The 22,860-nt window shown below is 36.0% G+C and overlaps 4 protein-coding genes across 6 annotated transcripts; 2 read left to right on the forward strand and 2 right to left on the reverse strand.

Annotated features, from left to right (window-relative positions):
• Window positions 1-31: 31 nt before the first annotated feature.
• On the reverse strand, window positions 32-3,302 carry LOC106652499. Its single transcript, XM_014371495.2, has 7 exons — window positions 3,285-3,302; window positions 3,171-3,217; window positions 2,369-2,798; window positions 2,013-2,281; window positions 1,872-1,941; window positions 963-1,192; window positions 32-420 (listed from the first exon to the last, which is right to left on the reverse strand). Exons 2-6 carry the CDS (start codon window positions 3,186-3,188, stop codon window positions 996-998), a joined length of 984 nt encoding a protein of 327 aa, XP_014226981.1. The 5' UTR covers window positions 3,189-3,217; window positions 3,285-3,302; the 3' UTR covers window positions 32-420; window positions 963-995.
• A 1,103-nt stretch (window positions 3,303-4,405) lies between these two features.
• LOC106652621 (cuticle protein 18.7-like) lies at window positions 4,406-5,359 on the reverse strand. Its single transcript, XM_014371685.2, has 2 exons — window positions 5,179-5,359; window positions 4,406-4,985 (listed from the first exon to the last, which is right to left on the reverse strand). The coding sequence occupies exons 1-2, from the start codon at window positions 5,269-5,271 to the stop codon at window positions 4,611-4,613; spliced, it is 468 nt and encodes a 155-aa protein (XP_014227171.1). The 5' UTR covers window positions 5,272-5,359; the 3' UTR covers window positions 4,406-4,610.
• A 1,143-nt stretch (window positions 5,360-6,502) lies between these two features.
• Window positions 6,503-9,011, forward strand: LOC106652617. 2 transcript variants are annotated; one of them, XM_014371682.1, is made up of 4 exons: window positions 6,503-6,611; window positions 6,683-6,880; window positions 7,118-7,366; window positions 7,488-7,747. In XM_014371682.1, the coding sequence occupies exons 1-4, from the start codon at window positions 6,600-6,602 to the stop codon at window positions 7,632-7,634; spliced, it is 606 nt and encodes a 201-aa protein (XP_014227168.1). In that variant the 5' UTR covers window positions 6,503-6,599; the 3' UTR covers window positions 7,635-7,747. The 2 variants fall into 2 exon arrangements, with proteins under 2 accessions (XP_014227168.1, XP_014227167.1); XM_014371681.2 differs by lacking the exon at window positions 7,488-7,747 and adding an exon at window positions 7,877-9,011 and having other exon boundaries at window positions 6,504-6,611.
• Window positions 9,012-16,860: 7,849 nt separating this feature from the next.
• Window positions 16,861-21,090, forward strand: LOC106652616 (skin secretory protein xP2-like). 2 transcript variants are annotated; one of them, XM_014371680.2, is made up of 3 exons: window positions 16,861-17,023; window positions 19,411-20,026; window positions 20,775-21,090. In XM_014371680.2, the coding sequence occupies exons 1-3, from the start codon at window positions 17,009-17,011 to the stop codon at window positions 21,020-21,022; spliced, it is 879 nt and encodes a 292-aa protein (XP_014227166.1). In that variant the 5' UTR covers window positions 16,861-17,008; the 3' UTR covers window positions 21,023-21,090. The 2 variants fall into 2 exon arrangements, with proteins under 2 accessions (XP_014227166.1, XP_014227165.1); XM_014371679.1 differs by lacking the exon at window positions 16,861-17,023 and adding an exon at window positions 18,779-18,868.
• The last annotated feature ends 1,770 nt before the right edge of the window (window positions 21,091-22,860 follow it).

The raw sequence follows: 22,860 nt of genomic DNA on the forward strand, positions 1-22,860 counted from the left end.
AATAAGAAATTTCACGTATTTAATAACCATTTTTTTATTTTAAAACTTATCATTATGCCTATAATTGGCATACATACTAATTAATTTATTATTATTTACTCAAATATGTTTTAAAATTTAGAAAGCGATTGAATGAACAATAAATCTTAGTTAATCAAATTATTTTAAGTTCTTAATAGTTAAATATTTTAAAAAAGTTATTTGGAGATTGAGATTGAGGAGGAGGAGCAGCAAAAGTGTTTTGAAATGCTGAAAAAACAAATTGTAAAAAATATAATGCAGGTGGTACTTGATAAATTACAGTTGGACCACCACCCACGGCAGGGATTATTGCAGTTGCAGGTACGTGATGATGACCTCTGAACAAATTTTCAGCATCTTCGGATATTTTTAGAGTGTTTTCCCATTTTTGCGAGATTTCTGTGAAAAATCAACTGTCATTAGCTTATTTTGCTACCCATTATGAAAATTTGATCTTTAAAAACTTGAAAAATGTTCATGAACATTAAAATTATTCTAAATGATGGTGGTTTTAAAAAAATGTTCAATTGAAAAATTATGAAACATAAATATAGATTTAAAATTTATTAGACTCTGCTTTACACTTAAAAAATACACAACTTATTATAAAAAGTTTATTAATTATATATACTAGTTACTTTTTAAAATTTTGAAAACTATTTTAACTAAAGATAGGGGTTCTTTTTTCCATCTAAATTATTCTGTCTTGGTAAGTAATCTATTCATTAGAAACTTTATCATAAAGTTCATAATTTTTTCCTACAATCATTATTTTTACGAATTCACAGAGAAAAATTATAATTGATTAGTCAATTATTAAATTTGAAAATTTTTATGAATTAATCAACAACTTATGTATAAAAAACTTTTCATTTACATGAAATTGGTGAATGAAGTATATCAATGAAACAATCTTGATTGATTATTTTAAGATCGCTTACTTGATTCTAAATTTCTCAATTTATTCGTTCATTTTATAAATAAACGTAATGAAAAGCAGAGTTTGCTAGAGCTGATGGTAATATGAACGGGAGTCCATTTGATAATGCGATGTGCGAAACTGGCACTGGAATAGGATATTCACTAGTCCTGTACGAATTTGGATTTAATTCATTTATTATTGGGTCATTAATATCCACAATTTTTAAAGTTGTACTTGCAGGGGTTAAACCTAAAATAATTTAAAATTATTTAGGAGGTACTTCAATATGAATATCATCTTACATTAGTGAAAAATTTGAAATAAATGATAAATATTATGGTTAATTAGAAAGAAAATCGTGTACGTATTATCGCCTGATTAGTCAAATCCGTAAGAAATATTTATTTATGAAAACAATATTTATTTACGAATATTACTTACTTTTATGGTTTTATAGACTTGAATTTTATTTTTTAATTTAAAAATAGAATTTCTATAACATCATCTTTTTCACTTTGCAGTTCTTTTATATTGACAAAAATCTTCAGGTTTATACCACATATTTTTTAAATTAGAAATGTATTAAAATCATGGTAGCAAAGTATTGGTCCAGTCGCTCGAAAACGTATAGTTTGAGAGGGGTTAAACATTTAAGAGAAATTGAAGCATTATGCAACGGCGATTACTGCATTGAATTTTTATAATAAAAATTGAATAATTTTTGAGATTGATAAAAGAATAAAAAGTAATTAATCCTTAATTTCGAAGTTTATCACTTTGATAACTTTTTTTGACGTTAAATAACTTTTAAAAGAAAAGATAAAAAAGCAAAAATTGAAATAACATTGAAAAATAAGGTTTTATTTTCTTTTAATTATCGTTTGATATTGAAAATGAATTTTTGATAAATCTAAAAAAATTAAATTACCTGATCGTACTATAGGAATCCCATCATGATGATTGATTTTGTCACCTTGCAATTTTGTCAATTCGGAGTTCTAAAAATTTATCATTTGAAAATGTTTGAATTTTTAATGAAAAATTAAATTTGAGTACACTGATTACTAACAACTCTTTTTGATATATCATTTTGTTTTTCATTGTCAGCAGCTGTAACTTGAGGTTTTTCTGCGCTTTCTGCTGCAAGTTTAGCTGCGGTTTTGTAAGCTTGAAAATGTGCTTCACGAGCTGCAACAACTTCAGGTGTATCAGTAACTGGTACATGTAAATTTGGAGGTAATGTATCAATGGGTTGATTCAAATTGCTACGTGAAGCTATTCCCTGATTCTGTGATGAAATCTTCAAACCACCAATTGCTACATTCTTATTAATATCAGCTTGAGTAATTTTTGAAAAATTGAAGTAATTAATTAAAAAAGTACTAATATACTTTAATTTTTGTATTTGGTCAAAATAATACTAACTTGAAAGTATCGGTGAATCTTTTTTTTCTTCGTTCAATTCTTTAGATTTTAAGTTGGTTTTCGAATGTTCATTTATGGACAGCGATCTATGATTGTTTTCACGTCTTTGTACTTCATCAAGTAATTGCAAATGAAACTCTCGAGCAGCTAATACTTCAGGAGTATCTTGAATTGGTAGGGGAGCCTCAGGTAAATTTGAAGCTCTGACACGAAAACCTAAATTATCCCCAGCTTCGTATTCGGCGGTTTGAACTAAACCATTTTGGTCGACGTAACTGTACCTCCCACGTGTAACTCCATCGGCACCTCGATGCTCGGAACGAATTGCTGATGGTCCTTTATAAGCAAAACTATACTGCCCAAGATTATTTTGGTAGTTTAGATGAGATGGTTTCGCGTTACAAATGGATATCAAGACACCAAGAAAAAACTGAAACAGTAATTTTCATTAATTTGACAGAACTCCTCGAGACTATTCTTTAAAAATTTATTATACTTTATTTTTGATATTATGTCTAACTGTTCTTGATACTTAGTTCAATTTTCAAGTATTTTACAACATGAAAATTCTCTAAAACTTTGCTTAGTATTTATTATTTTCAAGCACTAATTTGTACGAACTAAATAATCAAATACGTTGTATTAAATGAAAGTATCAAAATTTGGGTAAATATTAAAAAAATAAAAATGAAGAATGTATTTATTGTTTGATTTTTTAATTGTTAAAGATGTTTTCACTTCAATTCACATCAATTTATAATTATATAAATATTTTATTATAAATAAACTTCAAATAACATACTATCTTTATTACTCCCATGATGCTGTTTGGACCGTTTAGTTTTATAACTGAAGCACAAGTATACGTAGTGAATCTCACTGCAGACTTTATATATGCGACGCCCCTACTACTTACAATGGTAAACTGCTATCCTTCTTCGGATCGTTATTTGTCATTGATGTTGCAGAGCTTTTTCCTCCCTGCATTGTGTGTCGAACTTTTAGCGAATGAAATTGCAGCGAGTGAAGTTTTATTCTCGCTCCATTTCAAGGTTGGCATGCAGGTAAACCGGTGTACTCGGCGACTCCTCTATGTTTCTTTCTTGCGCTGCCGATTTTTCTACGCACAGGATGAGACGAAGATTCCTTTAATACGCTCAAGGTTATTATACGCTGATTCGCTTTTCTTGTAAGAAAAGCATGCACAAAAAATGTTTGCATTTAATAAATAATTATTGATTTATTATTTCTTTTTGAGGTAGATAATTACGATTTTAATTTGTATGAATTACTTAATAAAAATAACAAAAACAAACAATAAAATTTTTATAAAAATATTTATGAAAATATCTTTAAATAACGATAAAAATATAACTTATGTGATTCATATGTTAATGTATAACTGGTCAATAGAAATTTTAAAACATATAGTTTTATTTGATGCTATATTTGATGTTACATTTCTTCAAGATCGTCAAATGAAATTCTATACTTTCAAGTTCTTGTTAAAATAAGGACAATTATTTAATTTGAACGATATATTATATTACACATATGAAAAATGATATCTAAAATAATGTTGTTCAGTCATGAGATATTTATGAAATATGAAGATAAATAAGTATTTTCTAATTGATGAAGTATAGATTTTCTTTTAATCGTTTAATAGTGTACAAGGCCAAATAATGTTCCCTCGAAGTTGTTCATAAATGAAAATCGTATATAATTTCAGGAAATAATTTATGATCTGATGAGTTTCTAACCACTGGTTGGATGATATTAATTAAATGATTGGTGAATTTTCAAAAAATTTTACTCGATTAAAGTTAATTTAATATGCGATTGATTTTGAATAATTTTATATTCCATTAATATAGAAATTGCTTGAATTAAAATAATTGGATTTTGAAAATTTCATATAAATGATAAACATAATACACTTTTGAGAAAAGTTTTGTAGACAGTAATTTAGTTGTTTTGAAATGGTGTAGCAGTGATGCTAATTATATTAAAGGTAAAATGAAAAAAACTGACAAATAAAAGGTATAAAAATTATTATTTCTAAGTAAACAAGTAGACATTATACTAAAAGTTGCCTTCCTCAAAATTCAGATAAAAATTTCAGATAACAATAAGTAAAAACAAATTTTTGAATATGCAAAATTCATATTAATTATTTTTCGGAATGCCAAAGATATTATGCCATTTATAATTAATTGACTTTTTGATATCTTAATACAATTTAAGCGTAAACAGCGTTTCTCGTGGCTTCTTTAGCATGAGTAAGTTGTTCGTTGATGTGAGCAGCGGCATGAGCTGCTTTGGCTGCGGCGACTTCGGGTGTGTCCAGAGGACGTCCGTCAGTGGCGAGCAAAGTGGCGTGGCTGGCAATGGGCAAAGCTGCTGGGAGAGGTGCAGCATAGGCAAGTGGAGCAGCATGAACTACAGGAAGAGCTGCTGGTGCAGCGTAGACAGGTGCAGCTGCTGGGTAGATGAAATCGGCAGAACGAAGAACCTCGGCGTTGTGGTTTAATTTTTCATTGATATGAGCAGCGGCGTGAGCTGCTTTTGCGAGAGATACCTCGGGTGTATCTACAACTCGCCCATCGAGGCCAATCTATCATTGATACAATAAAAGTTTAGATTAGTTTCATCCTTTCATCCTCATTGAGACTAAATAATTTGAAAGGCAAGAAATAATATAACAAAAGAAATAATAATAATTTCATAATAAAACCCAAAAAGGGAAAAGTCCGTTTGTTTAATTGAATTAGTCGATTAAACGAAAATCAAAGAAATATATTCCTTACTGGTGCGCCAGGTAAAACGATGTTGTAAGCCAACAAGCCTGGCTTAGCCATGGCTACGGCGAGAAGGCCAGAGAGAACAACGAACAATTTCATTTTTCAACTTGTTTTGGGTGACTGGAGTGTGCTACGCTTTGACAGGCTAGTCTTCGTCTGATGGACTAGGCTACGAATCCCGCCTTTTTATACTCAACGAAAGGCACGAAAATTGAGCCTGAGAGAGTGGAGGAGCAAACCCTTTCATGTGGACTATCGACAGGAATGAGAGAGCATCCGCCTCGCGGGCATATCTTAGCTATGTACTCTGCTTCTTGTGTACAAGAGTGGCAAAGAAATTAAAGCGCCGGCAAGGTCAGCTCGCGCAGTACTTACTGTACCTACCGCGTCGCGTGTATAAGGGAAGTTACATTTACTGCACTGTTTCAATTCTTTTGTTCTTTCGATGCACACACGTGAATGTCAAAGAAAGTAACGTTTATAGTTTAACTTCATTTGCATTAAAAATACTATTGAATATCAGAGCTCAAGTTTTATATGTAGATCACCTTGAAAGTGTTATTGCGTGAAAATTTAGGGTTGCATAAATATTTTTATTTTTTCCCTAGCTGTAATACTTGTATCGTGAAGAATAACCATTATTGCTTACAAATACCTTATCATTCATCAAAAATTTAGCTCAGTCAAAAAATGCTTTAAATATTCTTATTATCTTAATATTTACCTTTATTTCTTAAAAATAACGTATCGAAAAATATTATCTTCTGCTGTAAGATAATGAGATTCTAATAACAAAAAATTAATCATGCACTAGTGCGAGTGCTTTTGTGTACCAATTGATAACTCCGTGTGAATTTTTTTATTGGCATTAAACGATTTGTGTATCACGTTCATAGGGTTGGCATGAAAAATTTGATTTACGGATGAAGTACTCTTGTGGTATTAAGTTTTCCAGGTGATGAAAAAAATTATTGAAAAAATGAATGACATCATAAATGTCAAAAAAAGCCACGACACGTGAAGGTACACACACATAATATCATTGAAACTCTACTTTGTCGTATAGAGTATAGGAGAGAATGTGAGCAGCCATAGGCGTAAATTGATCCAAACTGAATCTCGCAGTTCTAGCGTACCGAGATATATCGTAATAGAATATTAAGACTTTTCAGAACATAGTTATGTATAGATTACGCATGGAGCATGAAAATCTATAGCGCATCAATGTCAAGTATCGGGTTCGAACGAGTGAGCTCTCGCTCGTTGTTTCCTGATGTGTGATCTTTCTAACCATGATCGAGACACTGCGTCCGAGAGCCAATTTTTTCGTCAACCGACCTATTTAAATAGGCGCATTGAACATTTTCCTTTAGTCCGTTCAAGAGTTTGGTTCACTGCTTTACCGAGAGCTCTTAATTGAATTCAAAATGAATTACATCGTTAGTATATCGAGAGTTTTCATAATTCCTCAGTGCTGATGGGTAGTCAAAACTTTATTGAAATTTCACAGGTGTTGCTGTCAGCCGTGCTTGGATGCGCCATGGCTCGCCCTCAAGTCCTCCAACTTGCACCTCTGTCGCAGTTGGAAACTTCGGCTTCGGCTTTGGCCGCTGCCTCGGCGTCTTCGTCTCAGCCTCAGCTCTCTTTGTTGCAGCTGCTGCAGAGAGCTCCCCTGAGTGCCGACGGTCGCGTCCTTGACACACTCGAGGTCAGTACATTTTTTCACACTTGTTACACAATCGAATTTAATTGGACACACCTGAGTCTGTTACATTAGGCAATGCTTTGTTTCGCGATTCAAGTGTTGATTTTAATCGATTTAAATTAAAATTTTTGGCAAAACTAACTTAGCTCAATTTTTCTATAATGAAATTTTAATTCAGCAGATTTTGCATGTGAAATTATAAGGATTATAAGATTTGTTTTCAATGAACTATGTATGCAGGTGAGACTAGCTAAAGCCGAGCATGAAGCTGCTCACCAACGCGCCAGAGCCAACCTGGTCAATGCTCGTGCTTTGGGTCTTGCTGCGCCTCTCACTAGCTCGTCGGTTTCGGCTCAGTCCAGTGCCTCAGCCTCGTCGAGCCGAACACCCTCTCCTCTTACCGTCAATACTCTGGAAAACGACCTTGTAAGGGCCGCTCTTGGACTCGAACGTCGTGAACCTCTCAGACTCACCAACGAATCTGTTCAAGTACGTAAAACTTTCAAAGCTTTAATTAATTTGTAAAAAAAATTATATGCTTTAAACAAATCGAATTATAACATATGCTTCGATATCACAATGATGATTGGCTTTTCTAATCTTTAAACAGCGGGTGCCTCTTGATTTACTGGTGGAAGATGACCTAATCAGACTCATCAATGATCAACCATTGAGTAAAGGGGCATCAAACGTAGAGAAAAATATTGAAGATTTGTTGAGAATCAGATCGCTGAACAAACGCTGCACGTGCGGTTGAATGCTTTTTTTGGCACTTTAGACGAATATGACTCGTTTATTTGACTAAGTGGTGTACTCATTTAAATGGACGATATAAACAATAAAATATTTCTGCTATTCTAATAAACTCAATAGTCCACTTGTTTATTTTTGTCAGAAAATTATCTTGTTTCTTTTTGTTGCTTAAACAGTACAATGCTTGGAATCAATAAACAATTCATTTTCGAATTATACTAAAAACGTCTCGTCAATTTCCATCAGTCGCAGGTACAAAGCCAAACGCAGCAACAGCAACAGCAACAACAGCAGCGTGTGGCCGACGCAAGCTCCCTGTTGGACGCAACCCGCCTTGCTCAGAGGATCGCCAGTCTGACTCCGCTAGGCGTATCTGGCACGTCTCGCGCTCAGATCGTCGAGAGCATCGCCAGACAGCAGCAACAGCAGGAGCAGGCCCAGCGTCAGACCCAGATTATCCTGACCCGCGACGCCCAGCTCGAGCCCCGTGCCCCCCTGCGACTCGTCAACACTGTTGATGGACTCGTTTTGGTTTAAATTTTTTACTTAACCTTAATCACTATACGAAAAAAATTTATCGAATTTTTCAGAATGTAATTTAGTAGTTTGCAATCTTAGACGAAAATACTCTTTTCTTCATAATCGGTTGAACGCAAAAAAATACACTTACCTAAAAAAAGCAATGGCACAGAGAAACTATTGAAAGTTTTAATTTTTTCTAGAGAATATCAGTTTGTCTAATTATTTTCAATGAATAAAATTATTTGATTCTATATTCACAGATTTGATTTCATTAAAATCTGCTTTAAATAAAATTGAACCTTGTCGGAGATTCATATACTAGATAAATATTTTTCTCTCCGATAAATTTATGCAAGAAATTGCTCAAAACTGTTTGATCGAGTGAAACATCGGTCATCATTAAATAAATACCCAGTTCACAATGTATCTCAATTATCAAAAATAATCTTCGCGATTTCAGCGCATTCGTACGAATGAACGCGATCATTCAGCTTCTACTAATCAGTAAAATAAGTGAATAATTAAATTGAATGCGAGCATAAAAAAAAGGAAAGTATTAACAAGACTAAGACAAATTACGTAAATCATAGACATATTGCGTCCGAAGTTTGCATATATTACTTGTAAACAGCTCTACACGCAGCAATTTCAAGTCTGCGGATAAGTATCATTGTCTAGAAAGTCAGACAGACGTGTTTCGTTTATTATTTGTAAGTATATAGGCAACGCTCTGAATGAATTTATCTACAATAAAAATTATGAATAGCAAAAAACGTTCGATAATTATATCAGGTCAAATGTGTATGCTTTTGTAGGATAGAATCCGAATCCAGTGAATAAATTTTCATGCAGTCAAGAATAAAAAAATGTTTAAAGTCTATTGGAAAATTATCCTTTTTCTTACGTGTTGTATAATTAATCTAACACAGCTAATGACAGGTTAAAATTATTTAATAATTTTTAAAACTTATATCTGGTACAACGTTTCAAAAACAAACATTTTAATTTGAATAAGTTAAAATTAGAATTTAAAGTATGTTTTACATGGTGAATCTGCGTAAACATTGATTCAAATTATTGATATAATTTTGAATTAATTTGTTGTCGTATATCAAACATCACACGAGAGTCTCGTCACGTGTTTGGAATATGGTTACATTAAAGATTCATTGCCGATAATATCGAAAACATAAAAAGTCATGTCAATGCGAACATTCACATTTTTTGGTAGAGACAAAAAGCAACGGCATTTGTACTATTACATGTTAACATTACGAAAATCAGATGATGATTACGCTTTCATTCAGCTCTGATGAAAATGATATATGTATCGGGAGCAGCTCTAACTTCATAATACATTACATTGTGAATGTGCATTTGCATTTAAGAGATTGACTTGATACGATAAAATAACACACACACTACTACTAATATTACTACTTTATGCTGACTAACCTACCGATAAGAGATTTTTTAAGAACAAAATGCAAAGCAAGATTTTTACAAAAGAAAAAATGGATTTGATTAATATCGAGGCATACACCAGTCGTTTTTTATTTTATATTTTTTTAGTTTTTTGTTCTTTACAATTGAGTGTATAAAATAAATTTTTCCAGTGTCGTTCATTATTTTTTTTGTGCTTTATCAAGAAGTAGTATAAGTACAATATCATTTGGTCCGAGTATCAAGGTAAATTTTATTTAACCGGAAATCAAGCACAGAAACTGTATCAAATTTAAATGTTTGTCGAACGAGGAACGATTTTCAATAATTTGCATCATTCCATTATGTGATATCGTTAAAGGAAATTTTCATTGAGGTCAATCGACAATCTGAACACACACACACACGTCCAACCTTTCATTTTGATTTTCAATCCCTATTTCACAATAAGGCGCGCGCATTGTTTATCCGCAGCATGTGCGGATACGATGTAAATGTGCCTTATACAAGACATCAAAGCGTCATTTCGTAAACTCCGAATATCTTGGCAAGAGGCACGCAACCGAAAATACGCGCGAATGTGGGAGAAGGACATACTTACGCATATATATGAAAGCATGTATGAGTGTGTGTGTGCTGATGCGTGTATGCACTCGCCGCGCTGAAAAGCTGAGCCTTAATTTTTGTCATATCATAATTTTATAAGCAATGTATACTAGGCGGCTACACGGAGAGCGCCTGAAACAAAATTCTGTCGAAATCGTGGTGCGCTCGCAACTCGACAAATGTGCATTATATATGTCGCCCGAGCGGCAAGTCGAGCTGACCCCGATACATTCTTTCGGGCTCGCGCGCGCGCGCGCGTATAATTGATTGTGTTGCATGAAAAGGGACAGCGTATAGCTCGCAGGGTGGCGGCGTTGGCAACGCACACGACGTCGATGAATCAATCGCATATTATATTTTAATACGGTGGCTGGATATATTATGCGCGTGGGCCTTTTTTTTCATCGGGCGGGCAGCGGACGCGTTTCCGCGCGAGGCATCCATTTGTCAGGATCGGAAACGATCGATCGGTTCGCAGCCATATAGGCATGAGCGCACTGCACACGCGTCGATCTATAAGACTCTCACGTGCATGCGTATATACGTGCACACGTGAATACAATATAGGTGTATTATACGCAGTACGCGGAGAACACGCGAATGTCTCTCTTTTGTGGTTGCGGCGCAGTGCGAGTGAGTGTGTGTGCGGTGCGCGCGCGAGAGAGCAAATCGCACGCCTCTCGCGAGAGCAGGCCGCGGTCGCAAGACAAAGGATCGCGGGCGCGGCTACTTCATATACCATGTATATATATGTATACCATTTATGCGCCTGCCACGCGCGTAGGTACTGTTGCGGCCCGAGATATACTTACTTACACACATTAATCGACGACACGCTTATCGAGAGACTCGAGGGAGCCAATATATACGCCGCTATACACGTACGTACATAATACAAGCCTGAGCAGATAAGTCAGCGTGTATATTATGCGTCATTTGGCTCTGGGTAAGAGCACATTATTACCTAAGAGCTGCTGCTGCTGCTGTTGTTGCTACCGCCCATGAGTGCTGCCCAATGCAAAGAAGTCATGCGTGAAAGAGCGCCACATTGGAGTGAATTTGCTCGCTCGAGCTCGGGTAGTTGTTGTTGAAGAAATTGACTTTGATCTTCAAGCTCGCGTACATGTACCAAAACAATATCAGAAGCGATCGGTAAAGGTCACGAGAAAGGCCTGACACGACACAGATATATGATCGCTCCAAACCTTTTGATCCGAGACTCATTGATGCGTCGTCCGATTGATGAATCGAGAATTACGCTCGCGCGCGGCACTTTGAGAGCCGTTGCTGTAATCGATGTACACATCGGATACATTGATGCAGTTCTCAATAGGTACAGTAGTACTGTGCGAGTTTCGATAATTATGACAAGACACGACACACTTGCTATTGATTAATCGGCCATTACGTAAAAGCAAAACAATAATACACTCCTGAGCCCGCGTGTATAATGAGAGCGAGTCGAGAGGCAACGGGTCGCGCTCGAAAGTGGCTTTTGCCTAATTTTTGCCAAACAATTAAACGCCCCATTGAAAGAGCTAAAAAAAAGTGTCGAAAGAGCGCCTTGGTCTCCCGATGCAAGCGCGCGCGTGAGCGAGCGAGAGAGTGACTGGATAAATTTAACGAGAATCGGCCTGTTTGTCTGTGAGCGCTGTGTACTTTATACATACGGCGAATATTACACTGCGACGCGTGTATTTGCGGCGCGATGGTGAAAAGTCGCCGCGTGTTTGTCGAGCACAAATACATGTATAAGAAAGGACAGGCTGGCTACTCTCATTGTAACGAATGCAGCATCTATCTATGCACACACGAGGACAGAGATAGAAATTACATAAGGGTTAAAGTACAACTGTTACACAAATGCTTATGCTCGCTACGGTGTGGCTCGATGCTTATGAAGTGTGTCTTGTATACGTACATATATGTAGGTGCGAGGGAGAAAGCGTTGCGTCGGAATGCAAGTTTGTGTGTTACCCGCAGGAGCAGTGCCGATCGCGCGCGAGCATGTATAACGCGCGTATGTATGAATGTGTGTGTGTGTGTGCAGTCCGCGCATACGTATATCGCCAAGTAGTATTGTTCACATTGGGTTCGAGGCATAATAAGTCTTCGATATTATGAAGCAGGGGCCGCCACGCGTTACGAAGGATTCACTTGAATGTACCTCGTAATGAACTCTCGCGCGCGCCCGAGTCGCTTTTTTTTCGTAAATTACTCCATTGCTCGAGTGTAATTTATAGCTTGGCAAATAATTAATCGTAAAGATTTCATAAAACGAGCTCTGAAACGCATACACACACTCACACACTTGGGTACGATTTTGTAACACCTGGGAGGAATTTTTTCGGTTAAACAAGCAACGTCCCACCCACTCGAGTACGGGCGCGCGATGGCGATGTTGTTTATGTTATTTGCCATATCGAAGACACACACACACACACACACATACACATGGGAGCGCATTGATATGCAAGACACACAGGTGATCGTTGCAGCAGTGGTATATATATATAAATGTGCATGTTGGAGCGCGCGCTCGAGTGTGCGCTCGATCCTGCCCAACGATTGCCTTATATATGGAAGCAGTTTGGGCAGCTGCGTATATGCATCGCGGCCGCTGAAACGCCGCATATAATGACTTATATACGCGCACCGGTTTCGAATAATCGTTATTGCTACTGCTGCTGCTGCTGCACAGATCCTCCGCGCGGCACGCACAGCAAACGATCGACGAAGCGCAGAAAAAGTATGTGCTGCGCCAGATAACGTAAAAAAGGAAAGCAAAGGATGGCGCGTAATTTTAAAAATAAATCCACGGAGCGGAGTCACGATTCGCGCGCGCGAGATCGCGGCGTGTATGCAGGAGCGTGCGCACGGTCAACGACGCCAGGCGACCTTGCCGTGAAAAATGTCGTCTCTCGTTTCTCGCGCTGTCTTTCTCTCGCTGTGTTATATGTATACGTATCGAGTGCAGCAGCAGCAGCAGCAGATCGTGTTGTGGAACTTACGTGTACTTTTCGCATTATATCCATGTAAATGCACGCAAAAAGTCGTGTGGCATCAACGACTTATAGGAAGCTGTAAATACGACGTCGACGTGTTTATGTCTTTCTTTTTTTTCCTTTTTCCTTTTTTTTTTTATATACATATTATTGCACACCGGTTGGAGCGTAATAACGGACATTTTGCTCGTATCACCGCAAACCTTAAGTAATTCGATTTTGATCTATTTTTGCAACATTAAATTTACAAGGTTTTCAACTATTCAAGATGATTTTTTCTCCATCACGCCCTGCCAAAGCTTATTATCCGTATTTTGCGATTTTACGAAATAATTATGCAAAATGTTGGGGTTTCTATTCCACTTGAAATGATGAAATTCTTCAATACGAACGGTGAATTGTATACTGAAGTACATAAACATTCCTTTGAATATGTTATTGATTTTCACTTGCAAATAACACGTATGCTCACCGCACTGCCTAAAACTTATGTAAATAGTCAATTTTACTCTTGATATCAAGTGTTATTCAATTAAAGTAGCCATAAACTAATACTTTGGAAAATGAACAGTAAACATTTTTTTAAAAATGACTGCTAAAAATTCATCCTTAGGTATTGATTTCAGAGAAACAATTTTATATTTTATTCTGTTATTGTTATCGGGACTTTAAAAATGGCATGATTTTTTTGTCTCGAAGAAGAAGGAAGCTATTGAAAAGTCACGCGGATTTAAACATGCCGAGAGGTACACAAGTTGTCCTTCGTTTGTGTGCTCGCATTGCAGGAGACCCACAGTCCTTCGTATGCCATGCTGCATTTCTCTTCTTAAGGCTTCAGGGCTACATACATTATTCCTATACGTACTCCCGCAAGTATTGTGTGCTTTCCCAAGCTCGCCTTCCATTTTTTTTGTATTTTGTATTTTTTGTTTTTTTGCGGCAGATCCTGATACGATCGAGCTCGTTTATAATAATGATTAACCAACCTCGTATATGGATATTCATTCACGAAAATGTATTTTCGTCCGTTACTTCGCAAAATTACTTAAAGCTACTTTTAGTTTTTCCATCGATGATGAAATATTCTTAAAAATTAGAATCAGACTATAGAAATAGAAAATTCTAAATCATTTTAGAAGGATTTTATAACAAGATTACAAGTATACGATAACAAAAATGTATCATTTACATTACAGTGTATTTATCGTGAGCTGTGAATCACGTGAATAATATTCATGCAGCTGTTGAAAATTACCTGCATAAAACATTATTCATGGTCTTAAATATATTTCCTACTTATTTTTTTTTTCTTTCATTTTTTTCTCTCGAACATAACCATATTAGTCGGGCTATTTCCAAATGTAGTTCGCGCATATCATGTAATTCATTTTCATACCAAAAGTATCTCAGGGAGTTAATTACTTATTCAGTGTGACCTTTGAAAAGTATTTCGCACGTTCTTTGACAGCATAGAATTACTTTTGTTGCCTGTCAGTAGCTATAACATTCACTTTACTCTTGTTCCTGATACGTTTAATTCTCAATAACGCTAATGGATCACGTGTTTGCTAACACGATGCATTTTACGATGTGAATTATTGCAAAATTATCTTGTTGTGAAGAGACGAAGATTCGTTCAGAGTACAATAACATTTACCTTTAAAAAAAAAAAATTCTGAAAACTAATAGTTACATTTTTTCACATTATTAATATTGAGAAAAGTTGATAAAAAAAGAAACATTTGAACAATTTGATTGCACGCAAGAAAAAAAATTTTCTGATAATTTTTTTTCTTATTTTAGATTTATATTGAAGATAATCGAATAATGAATCAGAAAAATGTTAATTCTTGAAAATCAAAAAAAATTTTATTGAGGTACAAGTAAATATTAAATGGGTAACGTAAACTATTGAAGAGTAAGGGGTTTGCTCTACTTCAAAAATGTATCATATAAAAAATACTCTAAATTTCAATCTCAACATTTTTGTACGTGTTCTTCAATACCTCTAGTTTTGATAAGTGCAATACAAATAAATTATTTTTCAACCCCTCTAAGCATCTCCTCAAAAAATGCTTAAATTATCTAAAGTCTGAAAACATCGCGGAAAAGCAACTACATCAATCAGTTGTACGAAAACTTTAGCTCAATATAACAATGAATTTTTCACTTTCACAAGTTTACAAAGTCGAGATTGCAACAATATAATTTATCAACGTAATGCATTAAGTGTATGGTAATTAGTTGCTCAATAACGCGTAGCCGAGCTATCCCAGGGTCAACGATCAAGTTTGATATCGAAATTAGATATTTGAGCTGAGATTTTTCTGTAAATGCTACTCTAGCGCAGAACATGCTTGACTATTTCCAATGCAGAAACATCGAGTTCAATCATTGTTAAGTAAGTTATCACTACTTTAAGCTTATGGTAGCATGACCTGGGGTAATAAATAAAGGACTGAACATCGTACAAATGTCGATATATTATGAGTATTAGATTATTCACTATTAATTAATAAATTTTTAATGGTAGATTGATGAAGAAATTTTTTGATGACGTATAAAGATTTTCTTTAGTCTTAAATGATGCATTTAAGTTTTGTTTAAAATCTGTTAATTCTCTACTCATTAAAGTTTAAGCGAGATCTGATTAGTGCATGAGATACGTAATATCACGTGGAAACGTAGCCTGCAATATATATATTCTTCCCAGCTCCATTCACTACACCTAATTTGATGTAATTTGTCGGGTTCGTTACGTGCGACACTGAACCATGGAAATAACTGAGCAGGAAAGCTAATTCAAGTAAATCTGAATTCTCGTCAAACCAAATATTGCACAAGCCGATTTTGCACTCGTGTATTGAAATTAATATGAAATAAAAGAGCTAAACGCATCAAAAATATTTAAATGCAAAAGATAAAATATTCATAAAAAATAAAATTTGAAAATATTCCAACAGTCGAAAATCAAGATTTAATTTAAATCATACGCATAAAGCTATGAGCACAATAAAGACCATAGTTCTTTGTTAGCGTCATGCAAGCAAATAAAACCACAAGAACGTAATTTTTTCATTTTATTCGTCCTTTACTTGTCATTTCTTTTATCAAGAGCTCGAGGGTCAAGTTTTGCTAATAATCGGCCGAATCAAAAGTATATTTCCGCGAGTCAGTACATAAAAGCATAAAAAAGGAGCTCCTGTTATTTAAGTTCTCTATGAGCTAAGGTTCTCGTATGAAATAAAACGCACAGAAGAAAATGGTATACACGATGGGAGTCCTGGTAACAGAAGGAAGTGTCAAGGTTGCAAGGCCGCGACAACACGAAGGCAATCAAGTGAAAAGGAGAGAACATCGGTATACGTGTGCACACAAAAGTGGCCAAGGGGAAGGGATATCATGAGCAAAGCACATCAACCATATGGAACAGTGAAAGACGATGGTGGGTACAGCAGCACCCGTCCACGCGTTGGCTCGTGGGCACTGCACGGGGGTGCGAGAGTCGCCGAGTAGCGGAATACGCTGCTGCGCCGCGCCGCCGCCGATCTCTCGCCGCGGGGGAAGGGGGACACGAGTCGGGCGCTCACCGGTACATTATAAATGGGACTCCCCACGTCCACGAGCCACTACAAGCGGCGCAGCAGCGTACCCAGCGACCGAGTGCAAAAGCCCAAAATATCTGGATATAGCGTGGAGAGGAGACACGACAAACTTGGCTTTCTATTCCTTTTTTGAGAAAAAGGAAAGGCGAAAAGCAGAAAGAAGATTTTCGACAGAAAAAAAAGCTAAAAGGATCAACATGAAATACGTATTGGTGAGTAAATTTTGACACTTTTTTTACACTACACACTTTCGACCATCGGAATAAGTCCGAGAAATATTTTATCTTTGGTAGACCGGTGATTTTACATGTATTCACAATCAGAGCAACTGATAAAACACAATACTTCGTAAGTCACGAGATTTTTAAACAAAGAAAAGTGAAAGGTTAACTTGAAGCTCGATATGCATATACAACACGCACATCGAACAGATACACATGCACTTTATATATATATTTAAATATATATCTATGTATATATTTATATACATAATACACCGAAGTACAAGGGGGTCACATGTTCATACATAATAGAATACTAGGCGCGCCCGAAGTTTTTGCTCTCTCTCCCTCTCGTGAAAGAGAAATAGAGATAGAGAAAAAGAGTCACAAATACACACACAGACGGACAGATTGCGCGTTAGTAAGTGTTTTACGGAGAATAGATAAATATGCATTATACAAAGCATTGCGGATCATTTTTCAGATGTATTTTACGACACTGGTTCCGTCAAAGCTACCCACGTGTGCGCGAGCTTGTTTTCTCTTTTGCGCGTGTATCTTGTACATTTATACTCAGCTATCCTTTTGCAATTATGTAATTTGTATTGCGCGCGCGCGCGAGCTCGCAAATATGTTAATCCCGGAAATCGATCGAACAAAAAGTCTTACTAGGTTCCGAGGAAAAATCAAGAAAATTGACTCTGTGGCAGCCTTTTGAGCTTACAGCACCGCATAGATATATGTGTTAGAGCCTCAAGGGAAAAATGATGCAACACGACATCGTGTGTACCGCACACTGTACGCACTCTTTGTGGACGTTTGTGGGATAGTCTGACGTAACAATGGGGCATTAATTCAGCTACGAAGTACTCTATAATTTACGCGCTTTTTGTAATTTCAAATGCATGTCCGGCACACATGCACTGAGAGCTAATTTTTTTTTTCGTGTATTTCGACCGACAAGATACCGACTATACATGCCAAAACATTATACGCACCAAGGTCTACATTTGTATAATTTTGTGTACAGGTGCCACATAATAATAATTGGGACGTTTATAATTAGCACTTGCTTCCCGAATCATACGTTGGAGGCGTATTATGTATCATGGGCATATCGTTTTAAGAGTTTACATTTGCAATCAGATGACTTAAGCGCTCGTGAGTGTGGGTGTGTCTGTGCGTGTACAGCACGTAACACAAAATTCGATAGTATAACAAATCATTCAGCAAAGATTACTCGTAACTAAGGTGGAGGGGGGCCATAAGGGGGCCGCAGCTTTTACTTTGTGTACATTGATGCATGTCTATAATCTAAGGCGTAACTCTAAAAAAAGTTCAGTTATGCATTTTCCTCTCGACAACGTATCAAGTGCACACACAAGTGTACCCCGAGTGCATTAATTATAATTTAGACCATTTTCTCAAAGTTATTAACATATCGAAATTCGCTCTTTATGCAATGTCTCCGTAAGGCAACTTGCGACTTCGACACTCGTGACTCGCGGGTATTCGATATATGATTACATATACGGGTTTCACATAAACCACTTCTATTGTAGTGACAATTCTTTTGCTTGAAAAATGATACGAGACGAGATAAAAACTCTCATGATTGATGAAACGAAATAAACGGGCGTAGCAAATGTATATACATGGATGCTTGATCGAATCGAATTCCAGGTATAATGGCAATGCAACCACTGGCTTTTATCCGCATATTGCACAGAGGCAAGGTTCCGATCTACAAATATCTTGGTCGTTCAAGATATTACCAAAAGATTACATGCATGATTTAAAGAAAAAATGATATCGGTTTTAAAGGGCAGATATCAGGTATAACGTGAGAGGCACAAATAATAAATAACTAATTGAACTTTCTTTTCTTTGATTATAATATGTTGAAATAAAAAATTAGCCGATGCTTTTTTATAAATTTTAACTGCAATTACTTAGAATTAAAAGCTATAGTGTAAGCAACGTAACAATAATTGAGCTTACCTTACGTCAGATTAACTTGCAAAATAATTTCATGCATTTATATTATAGTTAAAGTATTAACGCTTTTATCATGTATACATAAAAAGAGAAGGTTAATTGAATGTATATAATACTGACTTATAGTTGAACAAGCTTGGGGAGAGAAAGGTAGTGTGGAATTTTTTGTTTCCGGTAATCACACGTATTGCATGTCTAATAGCACTTGTGAATTACACAGCGTATTACACACAACAATGTTATGAAGTTGCTAAACACGTATAAACACAATTGATCTGAGCTTAAAGCAGACTCATAAGTAAATATAATAACAACAGTACACTATTATTTTTTCAAATTTAAAAAAACGTCAGAGAAGTAATTAAAATCGTTATTGTCAGATTCTCCTCTCCTGCGCCGTTGCTGCGAGTCAGGCGCAATTCCCGCATCATCAATTTGCGTCCAACGGACCGGTGCAGCAGGCTTACAATAGCGCACCCCCGGCGCCAATCGGCTCTGACGGCTCGGTCGTGGACACGCCCGAGGTCGCCCAGGCCAAAGCCGAGCACTTCGCCGAGTACGCTCGCGCCGCTGCCCGCGCCGCCGAGGACAAGTCGCCGGATAACGGTGCCTACCATCAGCAACCCCAGTACAGCTCGCAACCCGGACCCGGAGTGCGCCAGGCCTTCGCCTATCACGGCCGGTCGCCCGCCCAGCACCAGTACTCCCATGCCGCCCCCGCTCCGGTAGTGCAGTACCAGCAGCAGCCGACCTACCAGCATGCTCAGCCGTCGCCCGCCTACCAGCAGCAGGCTCACTTCGGGCCCGAGGCCAAGGCCTACCAGATCTCCGCTGGAGCCAAAGCGCCCTTCCAACCCGCCCCCTTGGCCGCCGATGGTACCGTAGTAGACACCCCCGAAGTCGCTGCTCTCAAGCAGGCCAGACTCCAGGAACTCGCTGATGCCGAAGCTCGTGCTGCTCGTTACGGAAACGACGAATACTCCGCTGACAATTCAGGTAGGTTATTTTTTTAAGGACTGATATTTCGTAATATGATACATTAATGCGAGCTACCTAATGATAATCAGAAGTAGAACTCATAATATTTCATGCGGTATTAGTATTGTCATCTCACAATTCATTCTTTCATCTTTCGCAAGAAAATTTTTTAAATCGTGAAAGAATACAAATAACACTTAGCCTCGTTTGTTTTCATCAAAAAACAATTTTAATCGGTTACTTAAATCGTGAAAACTTATAATCACACGCTGAAATTGAACAATGAATCATACGTCACACAATTTGCAGGCGTAACTATGGTATGCAAGATTGTAAACCAGTTATTAATCTACTATTATTAAATTTTAATGTTCTTCTGAAACATGTAATAATTTACAAAGTATCTTACAATACCAATCTGCGATCGAAAGAAAACTTCTAAGCTGCTAAATATGTTAACAATTTAGTATAAACAATTTGGATAAAACTTCACCTAAATAATTTTTAAATGATTCTATTGTTGTTTTGAATTAAATTTTTCCGATATTTATCTGATAGTTATACATCATTGAACATTCAATCAAAAATAAGAAACAAAATTATATAACTCGAATCACGCTAGTTCGATAGTTTGAGCTGAAGGCTTCGCAAATTTTAAGTTTAACGAAAAATCATTTTTCGAAACGTTCAAGAGACAGTTTTATTTAATTTGTATCAATCACTGTTAAAGGCAAAAATAAATTGAAATACCATCATTTATTTTCAGAACAATACAATCCCGCTCAGTACCAGTCTGCTGCGCCAATCCCAAGGCCATCTTACCCTGGAGCACCTAGTGGCGCACCACAGACTGCTTACCAAGCTCAACCAGGTTTTCCATCTGGATTACCAGCCAGTGCTTTCTCTGGAACCGGTCGGGCTTATCAGCCATCGTCTCCAATCTACCAAACTCAGCCTCAGGCTTTCGCCCAACAAAATTATCAACAGCCCCAGAGCTACCAGAGCCAGTACTAATTAAGTACTAAAAACATCGAATAAGCGACGATCTCTGTTAAAGCGCCTTAATTATTGGCGGATCATCTTTACCATTACATGCGATAATCACACTGTACATAAATATAGGTCGATAATAAAATTTTTTCACTTATTTTGTTTATTCTCAATTTAAACATTAAGTATCTCCTTATCATTATATTAGGATTTCTCTTTATTTGGTGAATTATTATATGCAAGTGATAACGTAATATAGAACGTGTCTTAATTTAATATTATATTTCTGTAAAAATGTATATTTACTTTTTACAAAAAGAAACCAATTCGTTATGGAACTTATTTAACCAAGTTTTAAATCAAGATAAATTTATGATCGTTCAAAGTAACTTTTATTTAACTGATTTTAGAGCATATGCATGTAACTGATGGTATTTTTATTTTTTATTGTCTTCAATGACAATTTTAAATTTTAAAAAACTCGCGTGTCTTGTTAAAGAAGTATTTGAATGTTTTTGAAAATTTCTTCGATTATATTAAATGAAAATAGGGAAATTTAAGAAATTTGGGACATATCTCACACTGGTGTAGCCAACATTCATATCTGTTTGCACTCGAGCTTACGTAGCTGGTAAGCGTTCGCACACTGTAGGCAAAAACGCATTTTGGGAACATGTTGCATAAATAATTGATATCATAAAAACGATCCTTTACTTTCAAAAAAACGATTTATTGAAAAATTGCTTGGACTTTTGGGCATCTTTTCAACAAATTTTATTGGTCAACTGTGTGCATGCATGACTTAATATGACTTTTTGAAGAGAGGATACGTATGACATGAATGGAAGAACTGAAGAATGTAAGTTGAAAAAAGATAAGGCAAAAAAAAAAAATTAAAATCAAAATTGAGTTTCAATTTTTCCGAATAAATTTTTATTTAAATTTTAAAATTCAAAGAATTACAAATTTTTTCATTATAATCTGGATCTGAATCATCTTCTTTAATATCGCCATCGATGTTGTCCGTTTCAAAATCAATTTCATCTTCTAGTCTGGGTTTTGTTGACGGGAGGAAGAAGTTTCTCTTGTTAAAACGATAAAAATGTATGTGGATCGTTTTTTTATCATCAAGTCTTTTTTTAAATTCCCCATCAACTATTCCCAGATAAGCGGTCTTAAAGTCAAAATAGTAGTTTTCGATACAAGGGAAAAGTGTCCCCTATGCCCGAGTATCGAACAACACTTTATAGTACTATGCAAAGTTCACATTTATGCCCCCTTTTCCGATGCATAAGTCACACTTTTTGGTAACGCGAAGTGAGGTTAACGCGAGAGTGCATTCGAGTGTGATGCGAACGATTCGATTATAATTAGTATTGAAACATCAAAACAATCTTGAAAGATGTACTTGTAATTATTAGGTACATATACAACAATTACAAAGATAATTCATTAAAATATTGAAATATCGAAATAATTATCAAAGATGCATTATATGCATATTGTTTACTCATAAACCATGAAACAAATCTTAATCACTGGTTATTTTATTATCACAATTATACGTTCGTACATATGCATGCAGACTTTAAGTACGAATTATCCCCCCCGTTTTTTTTTCAAAAATTTTTCTGCTGGATTTGGAAAGAATTTTTCCGGCAATTATTTTACATTTTTCCGCCAAATTTGGAAATTTTTTCCCCGCCAAAATTTGAAATTTTTTCCCGCCAAAATTTGAAATTTTCCCGCCAAAATTCAAAAAAATTTTCCCGCCAAATTTTGAAATTTTCCCGCCAAAATTCAAATTTTTTCCCGCCAAAATTTGAAATTTTCCCGCCAAAAATTTTTTCCCGCCAAAATTT

This window comes from Trichogramma pretiosum, unplaced genomic scaffold, assembly GCF_000599845.2.
Source record: "Trichogramma pretiosum strain Unisexual culture from Peru unplaced genomic scaffold, Tpre_2.0 scaffold32, whole genome shotgun sequence".
Classification (NCBI taxonomy): Eukaryota; Metazoa; Arthropoda; class Insecta; order Hymenoptera; family Trichogrammatidae; genus Trichogramma; species Trichogramma pretiosum.

Bases quoted from the DNA above. Each gene is read 5' to 3' on its own strand.
- LOC106652499 (XM_014371495.2), bottom strand. The intron at 1,942-2,012 runs GTTAGTAATCAG...ATAAATTTTTAG, and splicing joins ATGATATATCAAAAAGAGTT to AACTCCGAATTGACAAAATT. The intron at 1,193-1,871 runs GTAATTTAATTT...AAATTATTTTAG, and splicing joins GATTCCTATAGTACGATCAG to GTTTAACCCCTGCAAGTACA.
- LOC106652621 (XM_014371685.2), bottom strand. From the start codon at position 5,271: ATGAAATTGTTCGTTGTTCTCTCTGGCCTTCTCGCCGTAGCCATGGCT. The intron at 4,986-5,178 runs GTAAGGAATATA...TATCAATGATAG, and splicing joins TCGTTTTACCTGGCGCACCA to ATTGGCCTCGATGGGCGAGT.
- LOC106652617 (XM_014371681.2), top strand. The intron at 6,881-7,117 runs GTCAGTACATTT...CTATGTATGCAG, and splicing joins GCGTCCTTGACACACTCGAG to GTGAGACTAGCTAAAGCCGA. The intron at 7,367-7,876 runs GTACGTAAAACT...AATTTCCATCAG, and splicing joins TCACCAACGAATCTGTTCAA to TCGCAGGTACAAAGCCAAAC.
- LOC106652616 (XM_014371679.1), top strand. From the start codon at position 18,839: ATGATATCGGTTTTAAAGGGCAGATATCAG. The intron at 18,869-19,410 runs GTATAACGTGAG...CGTTATTGTCAG, and splicing joins TTTTAAAGGGCAGATATCAG to ATTCTCCTCTCCTGCGCCGT. The intron at 20,027-20,774 runs GTAGGTTATTTT...ATTTATTTTCAG, and splicing joins ATACTCCGCTGACAATTCAG to AACAATACAATCCCGCTCAG.